The following is an 18652-nucleotide window of genomic DNA, read 5'->3' on the forward strand; positions in this document are numbered from 1 at the left end:
AGTTGAAACTTTTTTTCTAATTATCAATACGCAAGTACATAATGCATGTTATTGTATGTCAAAAATGCATTCCCATCATAGATTGCGTACACATTTCATGGATGCATGACATCGGCCACTACTTCTAAAAATTAGGTTTGAGAAATATTGATTTGCCATTGCGTCAAAAAGACTTCGACAGACCGTACCCCCTGCTTGTAAAAGTAATAGAAGAAGATTCTGGTCTTACAGCACGAGTCATTCGATGAAACCAAGCCGGGATCACAGGGGACTGAGTAATATTCCCCGACGGTGAATGTTTCTACCGCGGGCAATAACGGGACGTCGTCCAGTGTAACAGTGAAGTTCCCGGACGTCACCAAATCTTGTATCGACGAAACGAGGGAGTCCAAAGCAGCTCGATTATCCAAGTTCGGCAGCTCTGTGGGTGCATCCTAGATAGACAGATGTTTAATACCAAGCACTGTGTTATGTCTTCGTCTACTTCTGTAACATTCGGCAACCAACTACTTAATGATAATCAATGTACATGCCAAACATGTTTTGACTGATATTTCTTCCAAATTGATTATTTACCTGGAACTTATCTGTACATTTCCTTTGAAAAATTAGAAATGCACAGTAGTACAGGGAAAGATTCTTGCCTTTCTCGGCTGACAGGTACATTCGTTATTTCCTGGCGCATAGTTAATTGCAATCGTCCGTTCAATTCACTGTAAGCTATAAGAATATTAGTGAAGATAAGATATAGCACACTTTATAAGCATCTGTCGCTGGTTGTCAAATCACGCAATAATTCCGCGATCTTGACCGTAATTATCGCACTTAGAAAATAAAACATCAAATTAACCATTGTCAGCCAAGCATCGAAGTTTTGCCAGGATATCTGAAATGCCATCGCTTTGAATTTCAATTCACATTTTGAGCAAAAACATAAAAGATTGGTGATGTGATACTGCTGGCATAATTAAGTCATTTACGAAGTGCCTTGAACCCGATTACGATGCGACCTGGAAGCGTCATGATGGCTGAATAAAGTATTGTAATGAAATCCTATGATCCCTTTAGCGACCAACAAACATGCTCTCCTAAATGGTATATCTTGAATACATCTTTCATTGTATGTATGTATGTATGTATATATATATATATATATATATATATATATATATGTATACATTTGAATGTATATATATATATATATATATATATACATATATATTCATATTCATTTCAATTGCAATTTATATCTGCAACTTTTTTTTTTTCAAGAATACAATGTACAAAGAAACTGGTATTATAGGATTTTCTGAGAAAACTTAATTTTTTTCTGATGAATTCAATAGATCGTTTAGAAATGAAATAAAGCACATTGCTGCATTTTCTTGTCCATACAATGTCCCAGTTTATAACATGTTATAACGACTGTCCCAAGCCCTGCAAACATTTGAATTTATAAAAACCTGTTGAAGTACCTCGTCCACGTTTGCGAAGTTTGTGTTTGACGTCACAGATGACGTGAAAGTCAATGTTAATATGTCATCAGTGTTCGCCTGTCGTCTGCGTCGATTGTGTTGGCCACACGTGATATTAAGATCCCCAAAATCGCAGACGACGTGAGGACCACAGGACGTGTTAATTGTTCCAAGTTCTGACAACAAATCGTGGAAGTATTCTCCGAATTTTTCCGTAATGATATCCAAAGACGCACGTTTACATTTGCCGCGGTAAAACTGGACCGACAGTCGAACTTCCGCTGTCTTAGCTCGCGATTCTGGGAAAAATAAAGCGCAAGAGCACTGTCAAACGTAACTTGATTTTTATTTGTTTTTGTACTAGATTTTCTCTCTTTTGAAAAGAAGAGAGGATTAAAAGTCATTATTTTCTGATATCAGGATTTCAGGTTTACGAGAATCTTTTTTTTTTTTCATCGTATTTTTGGCAATTTTGCTTTTGATCTATCCAAAAAAAAAATATTTTGAATGGTCAAATCTTCGAATTATCACGGTATATAGAAAAAATACCGTACGCATATAGTACTATTTGTATCCACAGGCCACGTCTTACCTCCCTGGCCTGACTAAGTATTTATTTTATGTGGATGAGAGTTCATTGAAAAATTGAAATGTATACTGGTCACGTGCTGGTAGGTGAAATGAAATCCTACTACCACTTGAGACAGGTATTCGTAAAACTCGCTATAAATTATCAATATATGTCATTTGTACATCTTTATCTATTAGAAAGAAAAAAAAAGGAAAAGATGAAAACAATGCATTCATTTATCTTTACATCTTGCTGTGTGAAATTACTTGTTATGAAAAACTTTAAATCAAATACTGGTTTAATAATTGAGTCAAGAGGAGTATTACAATGAGTTATTGTTGGTATGACAACATACCTTGTTTGTCTTAACATTTTGTGTCTACAGTTTATACATCACTTAGATAACACCCTAGGGATTTCTATTCATGATGGTTATAAGTGTGTGTGTGTGTATGTGTGTGTGTGAAAATTCTGTTACCTATCTTGTGTTTTCATATAGACGTGAAGTGTTTGTGCATGTGTAAAGCAATGCTTTTTCTATTGTCAGTCCATTGGGATGACATTTTTTTTTTTCATTAGAGCTAATTTAAGTGACAATTTGAATTTAACTTTCGAACAGGGAGGTTTAAATTTGAGACGCAGACTTTTAAGACGACGATTGCGTAGGCCGTTTTTCTCTCTCCCTGCGTCGTGTTGAGCAGAATTTGTAGGCGCAGCCATTACAAAGTAAAATGGCGCCCCAATATGATCATTGGTGCCAGTAGCTCTCTGCGTCGTGGATTTTAGCGGACGCATAAATAGTACAGAAACGTCGTGAAAACTCAGACGACGCAAGATCGATTTTGATAAGCGATCTTGTGCATGTGCAGAACAGTTTTTCTTTTTTGTATTCCTGTGAACATCCGCATCGCAAGTCTAAAGCTCCCTGTTATCAAATGAAGAAGGTCAATGACTGTGTTTTTACCTGGCCCAAGGCAAATGCAACCCATTACTTGCATTGTTAGGCACGACAGTTGTGGATCCGAAGAATTATGATAACTGTGTCAAGGTGTCAATACAAAATTGCATTGAACTGTACGGTCGACATCTCATTCTCTGTAAAGTGCAAGGGTCCTTTTATGGTTAAAAATCATATAATCAGATAAAAAGTCTGGTAGTGATCCAACTAAAACTCTTACGTGGTACACCCTCAAGATTCAAAATATTGAATTATTTTTCATATTTTGTTTTGTTAGACTGTTCTAGAAATAGCTGTCCGAAGTACCTCCTCAATCCCCTCTTCCGTTTCTCTTGTACAGCGTGTATAAGACTTTAGGCATTCTCTCTCTTTCTTTCTCTTCTTTCTTCCTTTAATTTTGTTTTTGTTCCATTCCTTTCAATCGTATCCCCCTCAGTTTAGTCAGATCATGTTGTTGTGTCTTTGTTGTTTGTTTCATTTTTTCTTAATTATTTTTGTGTTATGTACTTGTAATTACAGTAAGTATCTTTGAAGGAATTCTTGAGTGGTCCACAAATTACAAGCATTGCTTTTTAGTGGACCTCTCAGTTCTCTTTTTCCCCTCTAAACATAACTTTGTATTTCCAGTATGTATGCATATCTTTATTAGTTTGTTGACTATCGTTTATATTTCGTACTTTGTAATGTATATGTGACCGTGCACCTCAAAACGAACATAAAGTCGCACACACTGATTTTGCGTGAGGACTGAAAATAAGTGAAATGGGTCAACCTAGCCGAACTTGACTTTTTCATCTTTTCTGAAAGAGCGGGTCTTCTTTTACATTATGCTAAAATTTGGTATCATAAAACGGGTAGGAAAGTGTGTTTTCTTAGCAGTTTATCTCGAACATTTTTGGTAGAATAGTGTGATTAGGTATGTCTTTAGAATCCCTTTTTCATTTCTGAAAAACCTTGTCCACACTCTTCACTTTCAGCTCTAATAACTTTTGAAAGGATAGTGGCACTGCTTAGAAAAAAGTTAGCATCAATTATGGACAGAATGTGTTAATGAGGCATGCTTAATATCAGTTTAATTTGATAATCCCTTCATTGTTGTTACGCTGGTGGTTTACTTCCTGTTTTTTGTCGCACAGCCAGCACTTTTTGGTAAAGATTAAGCGCTTGAATAGACACTGCACTTCAGAGCCTCTTTTCTCAGTTCACACTTTTCCTGAGTTTGTGCTTTCTTTCCAATATTTAGATTGGTTAGGAGAGTCCATTTGATTTGAGTTATACATCATTTTAAAGCTTAAAGTCTGATCTTTCAGAATATGGTCTTAACTAAAAATTCATGTCTGGCGACTTTTTGTTTGTTTTGAGGTGCAGGGTCACATATATGTTTAGGATAGAATTCTTGATTTACTTTGTGTTATGTTTTATTGAAAGAAAAATGAGAATGAAAAAATAAAAGAATTGAATTGAATTGAATTAAATTAAATTGAATTGAATATCTTACGTGAACAGTCTGGCCAGGGCATCTGAGCTGGTGTACCGGTTGATGCAGCCAGCCAGCTCCCCTGGCTACAGTTGTAATATCGTTCCGGTAACTCCACAAATCTGTACTTCCTGTTGCAGAACATCTTGCAAATTTGTCCTCCGAGTTGCTGGGTGCAGGCTACTGCCCCGTTGAGAGGTGGCGGAAAGTGCTGGCATGAATACTCTAGGGTTGCAAAGAACAAGAGCCTGGGCGATGGATCTCAAAGTCCAACACAAACGACTAGTATACAAATAATGAATGTTTATGAGTGCAATGAACAGAATATTTCATGAGGTGAAAGATGAAATGATCCATTCGCGCCTCGTTGAATGGATCAAACATTTCATCTTTCACCGAATAAAATATTCTGTCCACTGCACGAGTGAAATATATATATATATTATTTGTTTTATATAACGCCTAAAGTAGATCCTTGTCATTTTCTTTTGATGTTTTATTAATTTAGAAACAAGAGAGAATCTGAGATTGCGAGAGTTCTCACTGAGCGCTTGACGCTAGCGTGCTGTCATAGCGCTTGACGCTAGCGTGCTGTCATATATTTACGTTTTACACGCGTCGTGTGCCGGGCTCTCAGCGAGCGTGCAATGGAGCAAATCGTATGGATCAAAAATTGCAAGGTAAATGGAGCCACAATGGCACGTCATAGTGATATAGGCCGAATGATCAATGTCAAACAACCAATCAAATGACAAGGATCTCTTCAGGCGTTATATGAAATTTAATGATAAGTAGGCATGGGTAGGCGTATTACTTATGATCAAGTACACATACAGCTTTTGTGTGTATGTGTATGTGTATGTGTGTGTGTGTGTGTGTCATTTCAGAGTAGAGAAGAATCCTCTAATAACTACGGATGAATTCGACTTCAGAGCACTGTTTAATGACCCGGCGGCCATAATGGGGGAGGGGGATTGCAAAGAAGAAAAAAAAAACACTTTCAATGGATTATGCAATTAGCCAAGTGCGTTGCTTTGTCAGTGCTTAAAACATAATACATATATATAATATTTTTTTGGTTAGGCATACTTAAAGCCCCCCCCCCCCCCCCCCCGTTAGAAATTTGTGAATTGGACTATAGTATATCAAAATGTAAATTATCATTATATACTGTGGAGTGACTGTGATCCGATTTCTAGAAGATATTATTTGTTGCTATCGCTTGCAAACAGCAGTCTTGTCGTCAACTTTTATATCTTCAGTACTATTTTTTTGCTTTTCTACGGAACTGGAATCTTATGCAGCCTGAACCTAACTTATTTCTGCTAAATATGAATATAATATCTGATTATATCCAACTTACAGGTTAGCATGGGCAGAAAAGATTATGGTTAGATTTCAGAATGCCGGCAATTGTATCATAATGGTAATGATAATGATAATAAAAGTCATATGGTATGGATTCATACAAATGTAAAGACATTACATTTGGTCAAAAGGTTGATAAGAACTGCAATAAATTTCATTTACCAGTGACGCTCACGGTAAACTCGCACGTCTCCTTGTTTTGGGACGGATCAGTGGCCGTGTATATGATCTCATGCTCGCCTATCGGAAACGCTGAGCCGGAAGCGTTCTCAGGAGGGGTGATGGTCACATTACCGGAATTGTCTTCAAACACTGGGTCATTCCAAGTGACGTTGACAGTGGGCAACGCAGTCTGCTCGTTGATGTCATCTGAACAGTTCTGGACTCTGGGGTTTTCTTGATCTGTGTTAACATGGTTACGGGAAAGATTACGAAGTTATCCCACGACTTTAGATGAATATAAAACAACGGGACAACCACGACAACGCCGTTGGCTGTACATGAAATAGCAATTGATACGACATCTAAAAACATTCTTGCTACCCAATTGGTCAACTGCTCATCACGTGATTTTCGCTGAAATGTGCTATTACATGATTACGTTTTCGTCTTCCTCTTGTTGGATAGAGCATCAAATCCAGTACACCTCGTGTTAAATTTTTAATGATCGTAGCCATTTGCTACATTGTATTATGTAAAGATAATTCCACGACTGTTTTCAACATAGCGTCATTCCGAGAACCTTTGACGTGTTGCGCGAAGGAAATATTTCAGTCAACCTGAAATTCGGCCTAGATTACAAACGTTGTAGGCTGCATTAACAAATTATAATTCTGGTTCACATAAATCATAACCCAATCAGAGCAGAATGGTTTTGTAAACCTGTATCTCTACTGATATAATTGTTGATCATTAGATTTTACTTCCCTATTAAAATTCATGAGATTCTTCCGTCGAGATGTTTTCATTGCAACTTATTGACAAATTGCCCTACATCGACGGAAATAAGCACTGAATTGATCAGTGCTTGTCTGTTTGTTTGTTTATTTATTCACCGTATAAAATCACAAAAATAACAATGATACAATACAACTGGGATATATAAATGAAGGAAAACGGATGGATTGCCCTGCTCAGCTCGGCCTTCATGGCCGTGCTGGTCTTCCGAGGGGTCCAACGTCACATGATAAATTACAATAGTCGAAACTCCATACAATAAAACTAATTATACAAACACTTACTTACACATAATAATATGATGCGAACAAAAAAAAAAATGATACATCAGTGTACAAAATCAACTAAGACAACATTACAAAAAAACTTGTGAAAATGATACCCCCCCCCCATACCGACTACCAATGTGCCCTCCCCCACCCGCAGCCCTCCCCATATAACATCATCGTTTACATAATACAGAGATACGTGATCATTATCATAAAATCCAGTGTAATACAGTATACATAATTATTTATAGCTTTCTGAAAGGAATTACATGAGGATGAAGATATTATATCCAAGGGAACAGTATTGTACATTGATGCCCCACGGTACGCGAACATGCGTCTGCAATATTCTGTTTTAGGCTTTGACAGCGTCAATCTTCCATAAGATCGTAAAGAATATTGATGAGATACAAAATTAAACCGGTCCAATAAATAAGGAGCGCTGAAATCATAAAGAGTTTTAAATACCATTAACAAGATATGCTTTAAACGGCGTGTTTTTAAAGATTCCCAATTTAATGTCTGATGAATAACGTGATTCGAAATATGCATATACGGACTGACTCTCAGGATCATTCTCTCCGCTCTATTCTGTAATTTCTGTAATCGATCAGTATACTTCTTATGGGCAGAATCATAAAGTACATCTGCATAATCAAACAAAGGTTTAATTATAGAATTATAAATCATCATCATACTTTGTTCATTTAAATTGAAACGAAGACGACCCAAAAACCTTATCAAATTACCTATCTTCAAACACAATGTTTCTATATGAATATTCCATTTTAATTCTTGATCAATTATAACTCTGAGATATTCCACTGTTTGTTTGGACTGAATACGCTTACCATCTACCTGTACATTTATCATATTGCATCTTTTGAACATTGCGGGTGATCCTATCAACAAACATTCAGTTTTATCAACATTCAAACTCAACTTATTTAAACACATCCATCTATTGATGCTATTCAAAGCAATATTGATAGCCTGTTCAGTTTGATTAATACCAGAATGAGAAAAGTATAAAATAGTGTCATCTGCATAAAGATGAATACTGCACACTTCGATCTGTTTGACAATGTCATCGATATAGATTGTAAAGAGGAGAGGCCCCAAAATGGAACCTTGTGGTACTCCGTAACACACTTCCAGGGGATCTGACATTGCATTACAAAAGTATGTACGTATTTGTCGACCAGACAAGTAATTCTCAAACCAGCGAAGGCTTTCATCGGAAACTCCAATAGAGTGCAGCTTCTTTATCATTGTGCAATGCTCCACGGTGTCAAACGCCTTTTTCATGTCAATGAAAACCGCCCCAAGTGAACTTGCCTCTATCAACGGCGTGTAACCAGTCATCCCTCACTTTTAACAGTCAAGTGGTAGTCGAATGCTTTTCTCTAAAGTCAGACTGGCTTGGTAAAAGTAAACCATTCAATTTCATAAAACGGGATAGTTGCTTATGGACGATTTTTTTTTTCAATGATTTTTGAAACAAAACAAAGAATAGAAATGGGACGGTCGTTTTCCGGGAGACGCTTGTTACCAGATTTGAATAGTAGTATAATCTTTGCCTGTTTCCATCGTAACGGAATAATGCCTTCGGACAATTACCTGTTTTTCAGATGAGTAAGGGAGTACACTATAACAGAAGCAGCCATTTTTAACATATACATAGAAATACCATCAAGTCCTGATGATTTCTTAGTTTTCATACCACGAATTACTTTAAACACTAAAAAAATGTCTTCTTCATGAGTGACAAGTTGCAATGAGAACGAATCAACCGGTTCATGCACGTTGTCAGATTCTTGTATTAAAGTGTCATGAACATTCGGGATGTTTGCAGCCAAATCTCTACCAACATTGGCGAAAAATGTATTAAATTCATTGGATTTATCTTGATCTCTACTACCTGTAACTGATTCACACACGCCAGAAACATCTTTAGGCAACACTGTTTTTATAATATTCCACATCTCACCAGATGTGTTAGCTGCCGAGAATTTTTCAGCAAAAAAAGATCTCTTTCGTTTTCTTATTGCTTTTTAGTAGTAGCCATGATAAAAAATTATGGGCGTACATACTCGAGCAGGATTCGAACCTACGACCTCTGATCACCGGTCAATCAGTTGCAATGAAAACATCTCGACGGAAGAATTTCATGAATTTGAATAATGAAGCAGTACCCGCTGCATGCTAAAAGGATTGGAACCAACACTGTAGGTCGTAGGTTCGAATCCTGCTCGAGTATGTACGCCCATGATTTTTTTTTTATTTTTTATCATGGCTACTACTAAAAAAACACCGATCAATTCAGTGCTTATTTACGTCGATGTAGGGCAATTTGTCAATCAGTTGCAATAGATTTTACTTGTTCCTAGCTTAGACGAACTATTGAAAGTCTTTAGAACAACTGAAATCGAAATGAATAAAAGTAATTCGTAACTACTGGGTTTCACCGATAACGGCGGCTTTCTCTGCAGACTTTTTTTTCTGGCAGCTCTATTGTTCGATATCTGTCAGTCATTCCTGGCAGAAAACAATTCTAAAAAAAGGAAGATTTTGACAAGCACAATTAATATAGGTGATACGCTGATAGCATATCACCTAATGAATATCTTTGAAAACAATTCGTTGGGATAGCTCGTAGGAATGGCCATTTGGTTTACCGTTACGTGGAAATGTTTTGCTTCTTACATGTCGAGCGCCAGGCAGCTGCTTGACTCCTCTCCTCTTCTATACCTTTATCTGCTGCTTTAGGCCAACTTCTTCAGTTAATCTTGTTACCAAATTATGTGATATACTACACTGACCTTCCTGGACAAATTTCATTGGAAATTGTGACCTGGTTGTGCCACATTTTGTGAAACTGATTTTTTTTTTTATAGATATTTTTTTTCTGCAAATCAATAAATCAATCAACAATTCAATATACATAAGGCACATAATCATGAGCATGTGGGAAATATACAAAGTAAATTCAAAACAGAGTCGTTTGACTTGCATAAACAAAGACATGAAAGGAAAATAATGATATAATATACCGTATGCAAATCTATGCAGCGGGGATTACAACAATTACAATTATGGAGCGATTGTGCAGAGGGCCGCCATTGCAAGCATAGCTTGAAAAGATGGCCGGCCCGAGGAAAGGTAGGGACGTATGCTAGATTCGTAACAATACGATACAAAACAAAACAAATTCTGCTGCGAAGATAGCAGGGGAAAAATAAACTCTGATGTGTGATGGTGGTGAATGTGCGTGCAAGTGCTAAAAAGTGCACAAGGGCAGATACGCTGGAATATAGAATAACAGAATTGGTTTGTTGGAAGAGGGAACAAAATACGATATTGCTATTGGGAGACCAACATTAATCATATAAATTATTAGTTTTTAATTCGTATTGAAATTATACTGTAATAAAATGTGCTTCTTTAGGTTTGCTTTGAATGAAAACAAGGAAGCACACTGTTTCAACTCCTCAGGAAGAGTGTTCCATGTATCCGGACCGTGATGTCTGATTGACTTTTGAGCGAGTAGAAGCTTTGGATTACTTATTTAATGAAAATCATGGGAACGACGGGCTGGGTATGAGTGAATATGGTCATTGGTTACTAAGGCATTATGAAAACATGGTAATAAATTTCGAGTGTGTTTATACCTAAATATGGCAGTTAGGTATAAATGTATATCATGGGCCTTTAGAGTTTTTAGGCGATAAAATATGGGATCAGTGTGAGCCAAGAAGTTTGAGTGTGTGCTGATACGAAGAGCCTTTTTCTGAAGAATAAAAATTGTGTTCAATTTAGTTTTGCTACAATTGCCCCATACAATATTGCAATACATTACATATGGTAAAAATAAAATATTATATAACATCATTAAAGTTTGATCACTAATCAAATACTTTATTCTCCTTAAAACACCAGTTGCTTTAGATATTGCTGTAGTAATATTCTGAACATGAGTATTCCAAGTTAGATTGCTATCTAGGGTCACTCCTAGAAACTTGGTTGAGTGTTTCTCAGCAATGCTAATATCATCAATAAAAATACTTTTGGGAAGGGTGGGTTGAGATTGTAGAGTATGAAAGTGTATAAAGCATGTCTTATCAATATTCAATGAAAGCTTGTTAAATTTAAACCATTTCGAGATGTTACTTAATTCCATATTAAGTGTATCAACCAGTGTTGCAATGTCCTTGTAGGAGTAAAAAACGTCAGTGTCGTCTGCAAATGAGATGAAGTTCAAACAAGGGGAGGAATTGATAATGTCATTAATGTAAACCAAAAAAAGCAGGGGCCTGAGTATAGATCCCTGAGGGACACCACATGGCACGTTAGAATATAATGAGTGACTGGATTTAAATGCAACATATTGTTTGCGATGATTTAGATAACTTCTGAACCATGACAAAGTAATCCCTCTCACGCCATAATTATGTAATTTTTCAAGTAAAATGTCATGATCAATAGTGTCAAATGCCTTACTAAGATCCATAAAAACTCCAATTATGTGTTCCTTTTTAGCAAGCGCATCAATTGTATTGTCGACAGATTTGATTATAGCATAATCGGTAGAAAATCCTTTCCTAAAACCAAACTGATTTGCATTTAATATGTCATTTTCAATCATAAACGATTAAAGACGCTTATAAACTATTTTTCCTTGAATTTTTGATAATACAGGTAACAATGAGATGGGTCTATAATTTTTCGCCATTGATGGATTTTCTCTTTTATAGATAGGAATAACTTTTGCTATTTTAAAAGAATCTGGACACTTGCCGTTAAGTAGAGATAAATTAAATATATGGGTGAGAGGGGCTGCTAGGGAGTACATTATTTTTTTCAACAAATTCACCGTTAAATTATCAGGCCCACAGGATTTACTGCATTTCAGAGAGCGAACAGTATCAATAATTTCAGATTCATTAATTGGAGTAAAAAACAAAGAATTTTGATTACTCTCAGGTATTCATTCACTCTCATATTCACTCTCATTTATTCAAATAGATGCTGCCAATGAAGGACCAACATTAAAAAAAAAATCATAAAAAGTATTTGCAATTTCATCAGGATTAGTAATAACATTATCATTATGAGTAATGCTATCAGGACATTCGGGAGGTTTCATTTTGATTATTTCATTAACAGTCCGCCAAAGAGCACTTTAATCGACCTTATCAAAAAATTCGAGTTTATTAGAAATATATGATTTACGTGAAACTCGAATTAGAGTAGTTAGTTTGTTTCTATATTTATACCTTTTAATATTTTCAGGAGTGGGTTTTCTCAGAGATATTTTGTAAAGACGATTTCGAGTAAGAATGTAATATATAATATATCTTGAGTAATCCAGGGCTGTCGAGCTCTTTTCCTTCCCTTTGTTTTGGTAGTTAAAGGAATATGTTTATCATATTAATCTAATAATTTTTGTAAAAAAAATTCATAAGAAGAATTAACATCCTGGAGTTCGAAGACGTCATTCCATTGTTCTTCGAATAAATCTTGATTCAATGAATCAATATTTTGTGGTGTTTCATTTCTATGCATTTTCAAGTATTGTTTTGGTTGACGGCGTATTGGGGTCGTTACAGATTTGTCGTTAATCATAAAAATCGGTAGGTGATCAGATATATCTAAATAAAGAATGCCGTTCGTGCAGATTTCAGTAATAACATTAGACAGTATATTATCTATTAATGTTTTACGATGGGTGGTGTTGTTTATTCTGGTGAGTTTATTAATGTGGGGATGCAGTGAGTTGGAAAGTAATATGTCATGGAAATGGGTGGGTTGTAATAGATCTATATTGTAATCTCCCATCAAAAAAAAAATATTTTCTCTCTCCAAGAATTTCATTTGCACATTGATCGAAGTTGTCAAAAAAAAATTGAATATCATTTTGTGGAGGACGGTAAATGGTACCTACTATAATATTTTTCTCATTATCATTTAAGATTTCAATAAATAAACTTTCCGCTCCCTGAATATACAAATCAGTTCGAATTTTTAATTCAATTTGATTATTGACGTACATGGCAACCCCACCTCCTTTGCCATGCTTTCTGTCATTACGAATAAAATTGTAATTTTCAATGCCAAATAGATCCGGGGAATTGGTGTGCAACCATGTTTCGGTAACTCCTATAACAGAAAATGCGAAATCATTGAGGGAGCTTAAAAGTACTTCAAACATTTCAAAATTTCTGTTTAAACTCCTTAAATTGAGATGGAGTGAACTAAAATTAGCACAAGTCTGGTTTGCCTTGTTGACAAAAAAGTGACTGTTGAATTCATTTATAGTGAAGTACTGACTTGTGTGGTTGACTAGCTGTTGGTCATCTATTCCAAAATCAAAATCCATTTAAAATGAGTGACATTACGTGATCGCAGCATATCATGGTGCAACGGGAAGTGCAGTGCACATCGTTTACACGGGGTGTATACGATGAGGTGCATCGGTGCGTGTTGTGCTGTAACAATAGAGGAGTGATTGAAACGAAATTATTGACATGATCCGCAGGACTACAGAGCGTAGACACATAAAAACACAAATTCAAATAATATGCTATACTTTAGGGGTGACCTAACAAATACTGTAGATTACACATGTATAATGAAAAATAAACAGTTTCATTATATCAATACAATCTCCTTTCTGAAAGGAAAGTGACATTCTAACAATTATTGTTGTTTGACATTAGTGAGTCGGGATGGAATGCGGGTGGAAGAAAGAGGAAGAAATAATGGCAGACTCCAGAAATGGGGGGGGGGGGTGAACACAAGATAGCTGGTTTCGATATAACCGTGTATAATGCGAGTAGAGAAGAAAGGGAGGATATGAAGGCAGATACCGGAGGGAAGATGAGAATTTGAAAGAGGGTAGAATACGGGTACATAAGACATAAGCTGTGGAGACAAAGAAGACAAGAACTGGATAGAACTGGTTGTGATACAACTGATTGATAGCTGCTGTTGTCACTGAAAACGGGGGGGGGGGGGGGAGGTACGGCATTTAAATTTGAAGCCCTTAACAACTAATTTAACTAACAATCATTCATAACAAAAGCAGTGACAAGGTAATCACACAATGACGTAACAGCGTAGGACGATAAAGATATTCTTGCTAACAAGCAATCAAACTGATAATACTTTGACTTCAATTACACTGTTGGTTTCTGTATCAACAGAAACGTAACAATTTGTTGGATACGAATAGTGAATGAAGAGAGTGCAACAATATTATTCATGTTTTTGTGACAGTAAAAACCAGAGTAAGTCGAGGTCGACAAGTCACAAAAATGTCTTTCATGCATATACTTGTCAAGTTAATTCAGCGACGTTGTCAAGAGTGAAAGGTAGTGGGGTGTGTGTATGTACCTCGATTAAATTATCTTTTGGTACTACTGAAACACGGGATATCATAACTTGAATTGTTCATCCACTGTACTGAAATGGAACACAAGTGGATTTTTGATCATTTGAATTTTGATATATATAGCTTAATTTGTTCATTTACTGTACTGGAATTGAACACATTTTGAATCTTTATCATCACATTATGTGATGACGCTATAACAGAAGAATTGGAAAAAAAATACATTGGAGGAGAATGTGGTGACCACACTTTCCTCATAATCACTCAATTAATCTGTAATACGTCAACACTGGGGAAAAATCTTTGCATGTACATGCCTTGTATGCTATATTCGTTGGGATGCATGTGACAAAAGAAAACAATCGTGACAATGAAACTTAGACTCTTTCCTGCTACTCAAATGTACTTTTAACTACTAGTATAACATAAAAGTCAAGGTAGCGTATAACGAGCTACAACTTAGGTGGGGTTGTTTAGTGAGGTGGAGCAAGCAAAATATACTGCCAACGGAAAATGGCGCGTGAACAGTTGGGTTCAACCGACTGAATTGCAAAAGGAATGGGTGTTTCGTTGGAGTGTAATGCCTATGTTAGATCTATATTGTTGGTGCGCGAAGTGCTAATTCTGCCTTCATCTTGCAGACAATGGTTGAATAATAGAAAAAGTCCGGAACGAGGTAAAAACACCTCTCCAGAAAGTTTGTCTTTGAAATAGATCCTTCCAAAGATCAGGTCGTGCGTCGACCTCGAGTTTATTGTTCACCGTTGGAACAACAGTATGTAGCAAGGTGTAAAATATATGAATAAAATAGCACACACATTACATAATCTTACAATATATGATGCTTGTCTCCGGAAATAACAATACAGGAAGTGGACTCAGTTTGATAATTCTACTTTTTTGAATTAGCCATCTGTTTTAAAACCAAGCTTGTTCCTAGCAGTAACAATTCCATGGTATGAAATAGATACGCGCGAAAAATGCATTGATCAGACATTTTGACTTTCAAAGCAGACATTTGGTTTTCATGTATATTGCCATATAACTCAAAATATACGGAGAGCATCAATATAAACATGGATGTACATGTAGAAGGGAATACGTTCATCACTGCACCACATCAAATGTTGCTTCACGATTTAAAAAAAAATAAATACTTAATTATGTATCAATTTATCGTGTTAGAGTAGCCATCTGTTTAAATCCGAGTGCAGTCATAATGCAATAAAGGAAAATGAAAACACACTATGAATTTTTGAGGTAGACATTTTGCTTTTAGAAAGGAAGACTTAAGTATCATAACTGATGCCTCAAAATGCAAAGGACATCGGTATAAACAGTTTATCAATGTGTCGTATGAAATGGTCACCTTATTTAATAATTTTCACTGTATGAAAACTTTATGCAATACCAGTTGGTTTTTAGTTCTTAGTCAAGAGACTGGTGCGGTCAGAATTAATTCAGTTATGGATCATGAAAAGTTGGCAATGCCACTAAGGTTCCTTCCTGCCATTCAAACGTACCTTTAACAATAACATAAAAGTCAAGGTAGCATGGCGAGTTACAACTTGGGCATGTTGGGTGAGATTGTTTAGTGGAGCGGAGCAAGCGAGATTACTGCCAATGAAAAATGGCGCGAATGGTGGGCTCAACCGATTGTATTGCAAAAGGATGGGTGTTTCGTTGGAATGTAAATGCCTATGTTGGGTCTATACTGTTGGTGCGCGAAGTGCTAATTCTGCATTCATCTTGCTGACAATGGTTGAATGATAAAAAGAAGCTGAGACACTAAAGCTCGGAACGAGGTAAAAACACCTCTCCAGAAAGTTTGTCTTTAAATTAGATCCTTCCAAAGATCAGGTCGTGCGTCGACCTCGAGTTCATTGTTTATCGTTGTACCAACAGATGTAGCAAGGTGAAAAATTCATGAACAAAATTGCACGCACATTACATAATCTTACAATATATATGAGGTTTGTCTCCGAAAATGACATTGCAGTGAGTGGACTTAGTTTGCTCTTTTGAAATAGTCATTTGTTTTAACCTGGAAGCTTGTTTGTGGCAGTAATAATGCGATGGCAAGAAATGGATACACGCGCCAAATGCATTAGTCAGACATTTCGAGTTTAAAAGCAGACAATTTGATTTCATGTGTATTGCTATAGCTCCAAAATATACAAAGAGCATAAATATAAACATGGATGTACGTGCAAAAAGAAAAAACGTTCGTCACTGCACCGCATCAAATGTTGCTTCAAGAAAAAAATATATATATACCTATATCATTATGTATCAGTTTATCATGTTAACGTAGCCATCTATTTAAATCCGAGTGCAAAAAATGCAGTAAAGAAAATGAATACACACTATAAATGTCTGAGGTAGACATTTTGATTTTAATGAGAAACACTATTTCAATATATGACTGATGCTTTAATTACACAATATACACAGGGCATCAGTATAAACCGTTTATCAATGTATCATATGAAATGGTTGCCTGTAATTTTCACTGTATGAAAACTTTATGCGATCCCAGTTGCTTTGAGTTCTTAGTCAAAAGACTGGTGCGGTCAAAAATAATTCAGTTATAGATCATGAAAAGTTGACAATGCCACTAAGGTTCATTTTTGCTACTCAAATGTACTTTTTACTATAACATAAAAGTCAACGTAGCGTATAGCGTGTTACAACTTGGGCATTGGGTGGGGTTGATTAGTGGGCAGCGAAGCAAGGAAGGTTACTGCCAATCTAAAATGGCGCGAATAGCGGGTTCAACCGTTTGAATTACAAAAGGAATGGGTGTTTCGTTGGAGTGTAAATGCCTATGTTAGGTCTATTAACTACTGGTGCACAAGGTGCTAATTCTGCATTCATCTTGCTGACAATGGTTGAATAGTAGAAAGAAGCTGACAGGCTGTGTTTATCAACTTCTTTTCTCGGCAGAAACAGGTTATCCAAACAGCTTTCAAGGAATTTTTACGAGTTGATAAACGCAAAGCTGTTTTGAAAGCCCTTTAGGAAAGCCTTTTACGAAAGGGTGCGTTTATCAACTCTCCTTTCTCGGCAGAAACAGGTTATCCAAACAGCTTTCAAGGAATTTTCACGAGTTGATAAACGCAAAGCTGTTTGAAAGCCCTTTAGGAAAGCCTTTTCGAAAGCCCGAAATTTGTTAAAGCCCTTTAGGTCGCCCTACTGCGGTTACGCAACCATGCGTTTCCAGTTTCTGAAAAGACGCGCGCCACGTAAAGTGCACACGAGTACGTGTACACAGGTGTATACATACAGCTGTGTGTAATGCACGCATATGCTTGGAACAAGGAGGTGTTTCTCTCACCAACAAGGTTTAGAAATAGAGTAACAACAGTCTCATTCCCTTCGATCCCATGTCTCATGCCGCCACTCAGAAATATTTGAAGTATGTGCTAAACTGGAGCTGCCTCACAGATAGGAAGACAATTGATTCATGTGGCATTGTATCATGACTCGTCACTCTCAAAGTAAGATATGTCTTTATGATGGTAATTGCTTTTCGCCGTCCCTTCTTAGAAAACAAGCAGCACATTAATAGTACAGGCAGTCAGGGCTTTGGAAAGGGCTCTCGAAAGGGCTATGGAAAGGGCTATCGAAAGGGCTATCGAAAGTTGATAAACGCAGCCGACGAAAACAAGCGGCACATTAATAGTACAGGGAGTGGACAGGGCTTCCGAAAGGGCTATGGAAAGGGCTTTCGAAAGGGCTATGGAAAGGGCTATCAAAAGGGCTATCGAAAGGGCTTTTGAAAGTCGTTTAAACTGGGGAAAGTTGATAAACACACCCTGAGACAGAGAAGCCCGGAACGAGGTAAAAACACCTCTCCAGAAAGTTTGTCTTTAAAATAGATCCTTCCAAAGATCGACCTTTCCAAAGATCATGCGTCGACCTCGAGTTCATTGTTCATCGTTGTACCAACAGATGTAGCAAGGTGTAAAATACATGAACAAAATAGCACACACATTACATAACCTTACAATATATGATGTTTGTCTCAAAAAAATGACATTGCAGTGAGTGGACTTAATTTGCTCTTTTGAAATAGCCATCTGTTTTAACCCAAGCTTGTACGTATAGCAGTAACAGTGCAATGGTAAGAAATGGATACACGCATTAAATGCGTTAGTCAGACATTTTGACTTTAAAACAGA

The 18652-nt window shown here is 36.6% G+C and overlaps 1 protein-coding gene across 1 annotated transcript in view; it reads right to left on the bottom strand.

The window, feature by feature from the left end:
- LOC139727928 (sushi, von Willebrand factor type A, EGF and pentraxin domain-containing protein 1-like) overlaps positions 1-18652 on the bottom strand; it is a 66886-nt gene that overhangs the window by 23580 nt on the left and 24654 nt on the right. Inside the window, exons 11-14 of the mRNA XM_071638900.1 lie at positions 6012-6251; positions 4503-4706; positions 1476-1774; positions 189-434 (exon numbers count right to left, since the gene is read on the bottom strand). Coding sequence (XP_071495001.1) covers positions 189-434; positions 1476-1774; positions 4503-4706; positions 6012-6251 — 989 coding nt within the window. The remainder of the gene's footprint in view (positions 1-188; positions 435-1475; positions 1775-4502; positions 4707-6011; positions 6252-18652) is intronic.

Source organism: Diadema antillarum, unplaced genomic scaffold, assembly GCF_040938485.1.
Source record: "Diadema antillarum isolate AM-2024a unplaced genomic scaffold, OU_Dant_1.0 seq00000160_RagTag, whole genome shotgun sequence".
NCBI classification, from domain to species: domain Eukaryota; kingdom Metazoa; phylum Echinodermata; class Echinoidea; order Diadematoida; family Diadematidae; genus Diadema; species Diadema antillarum.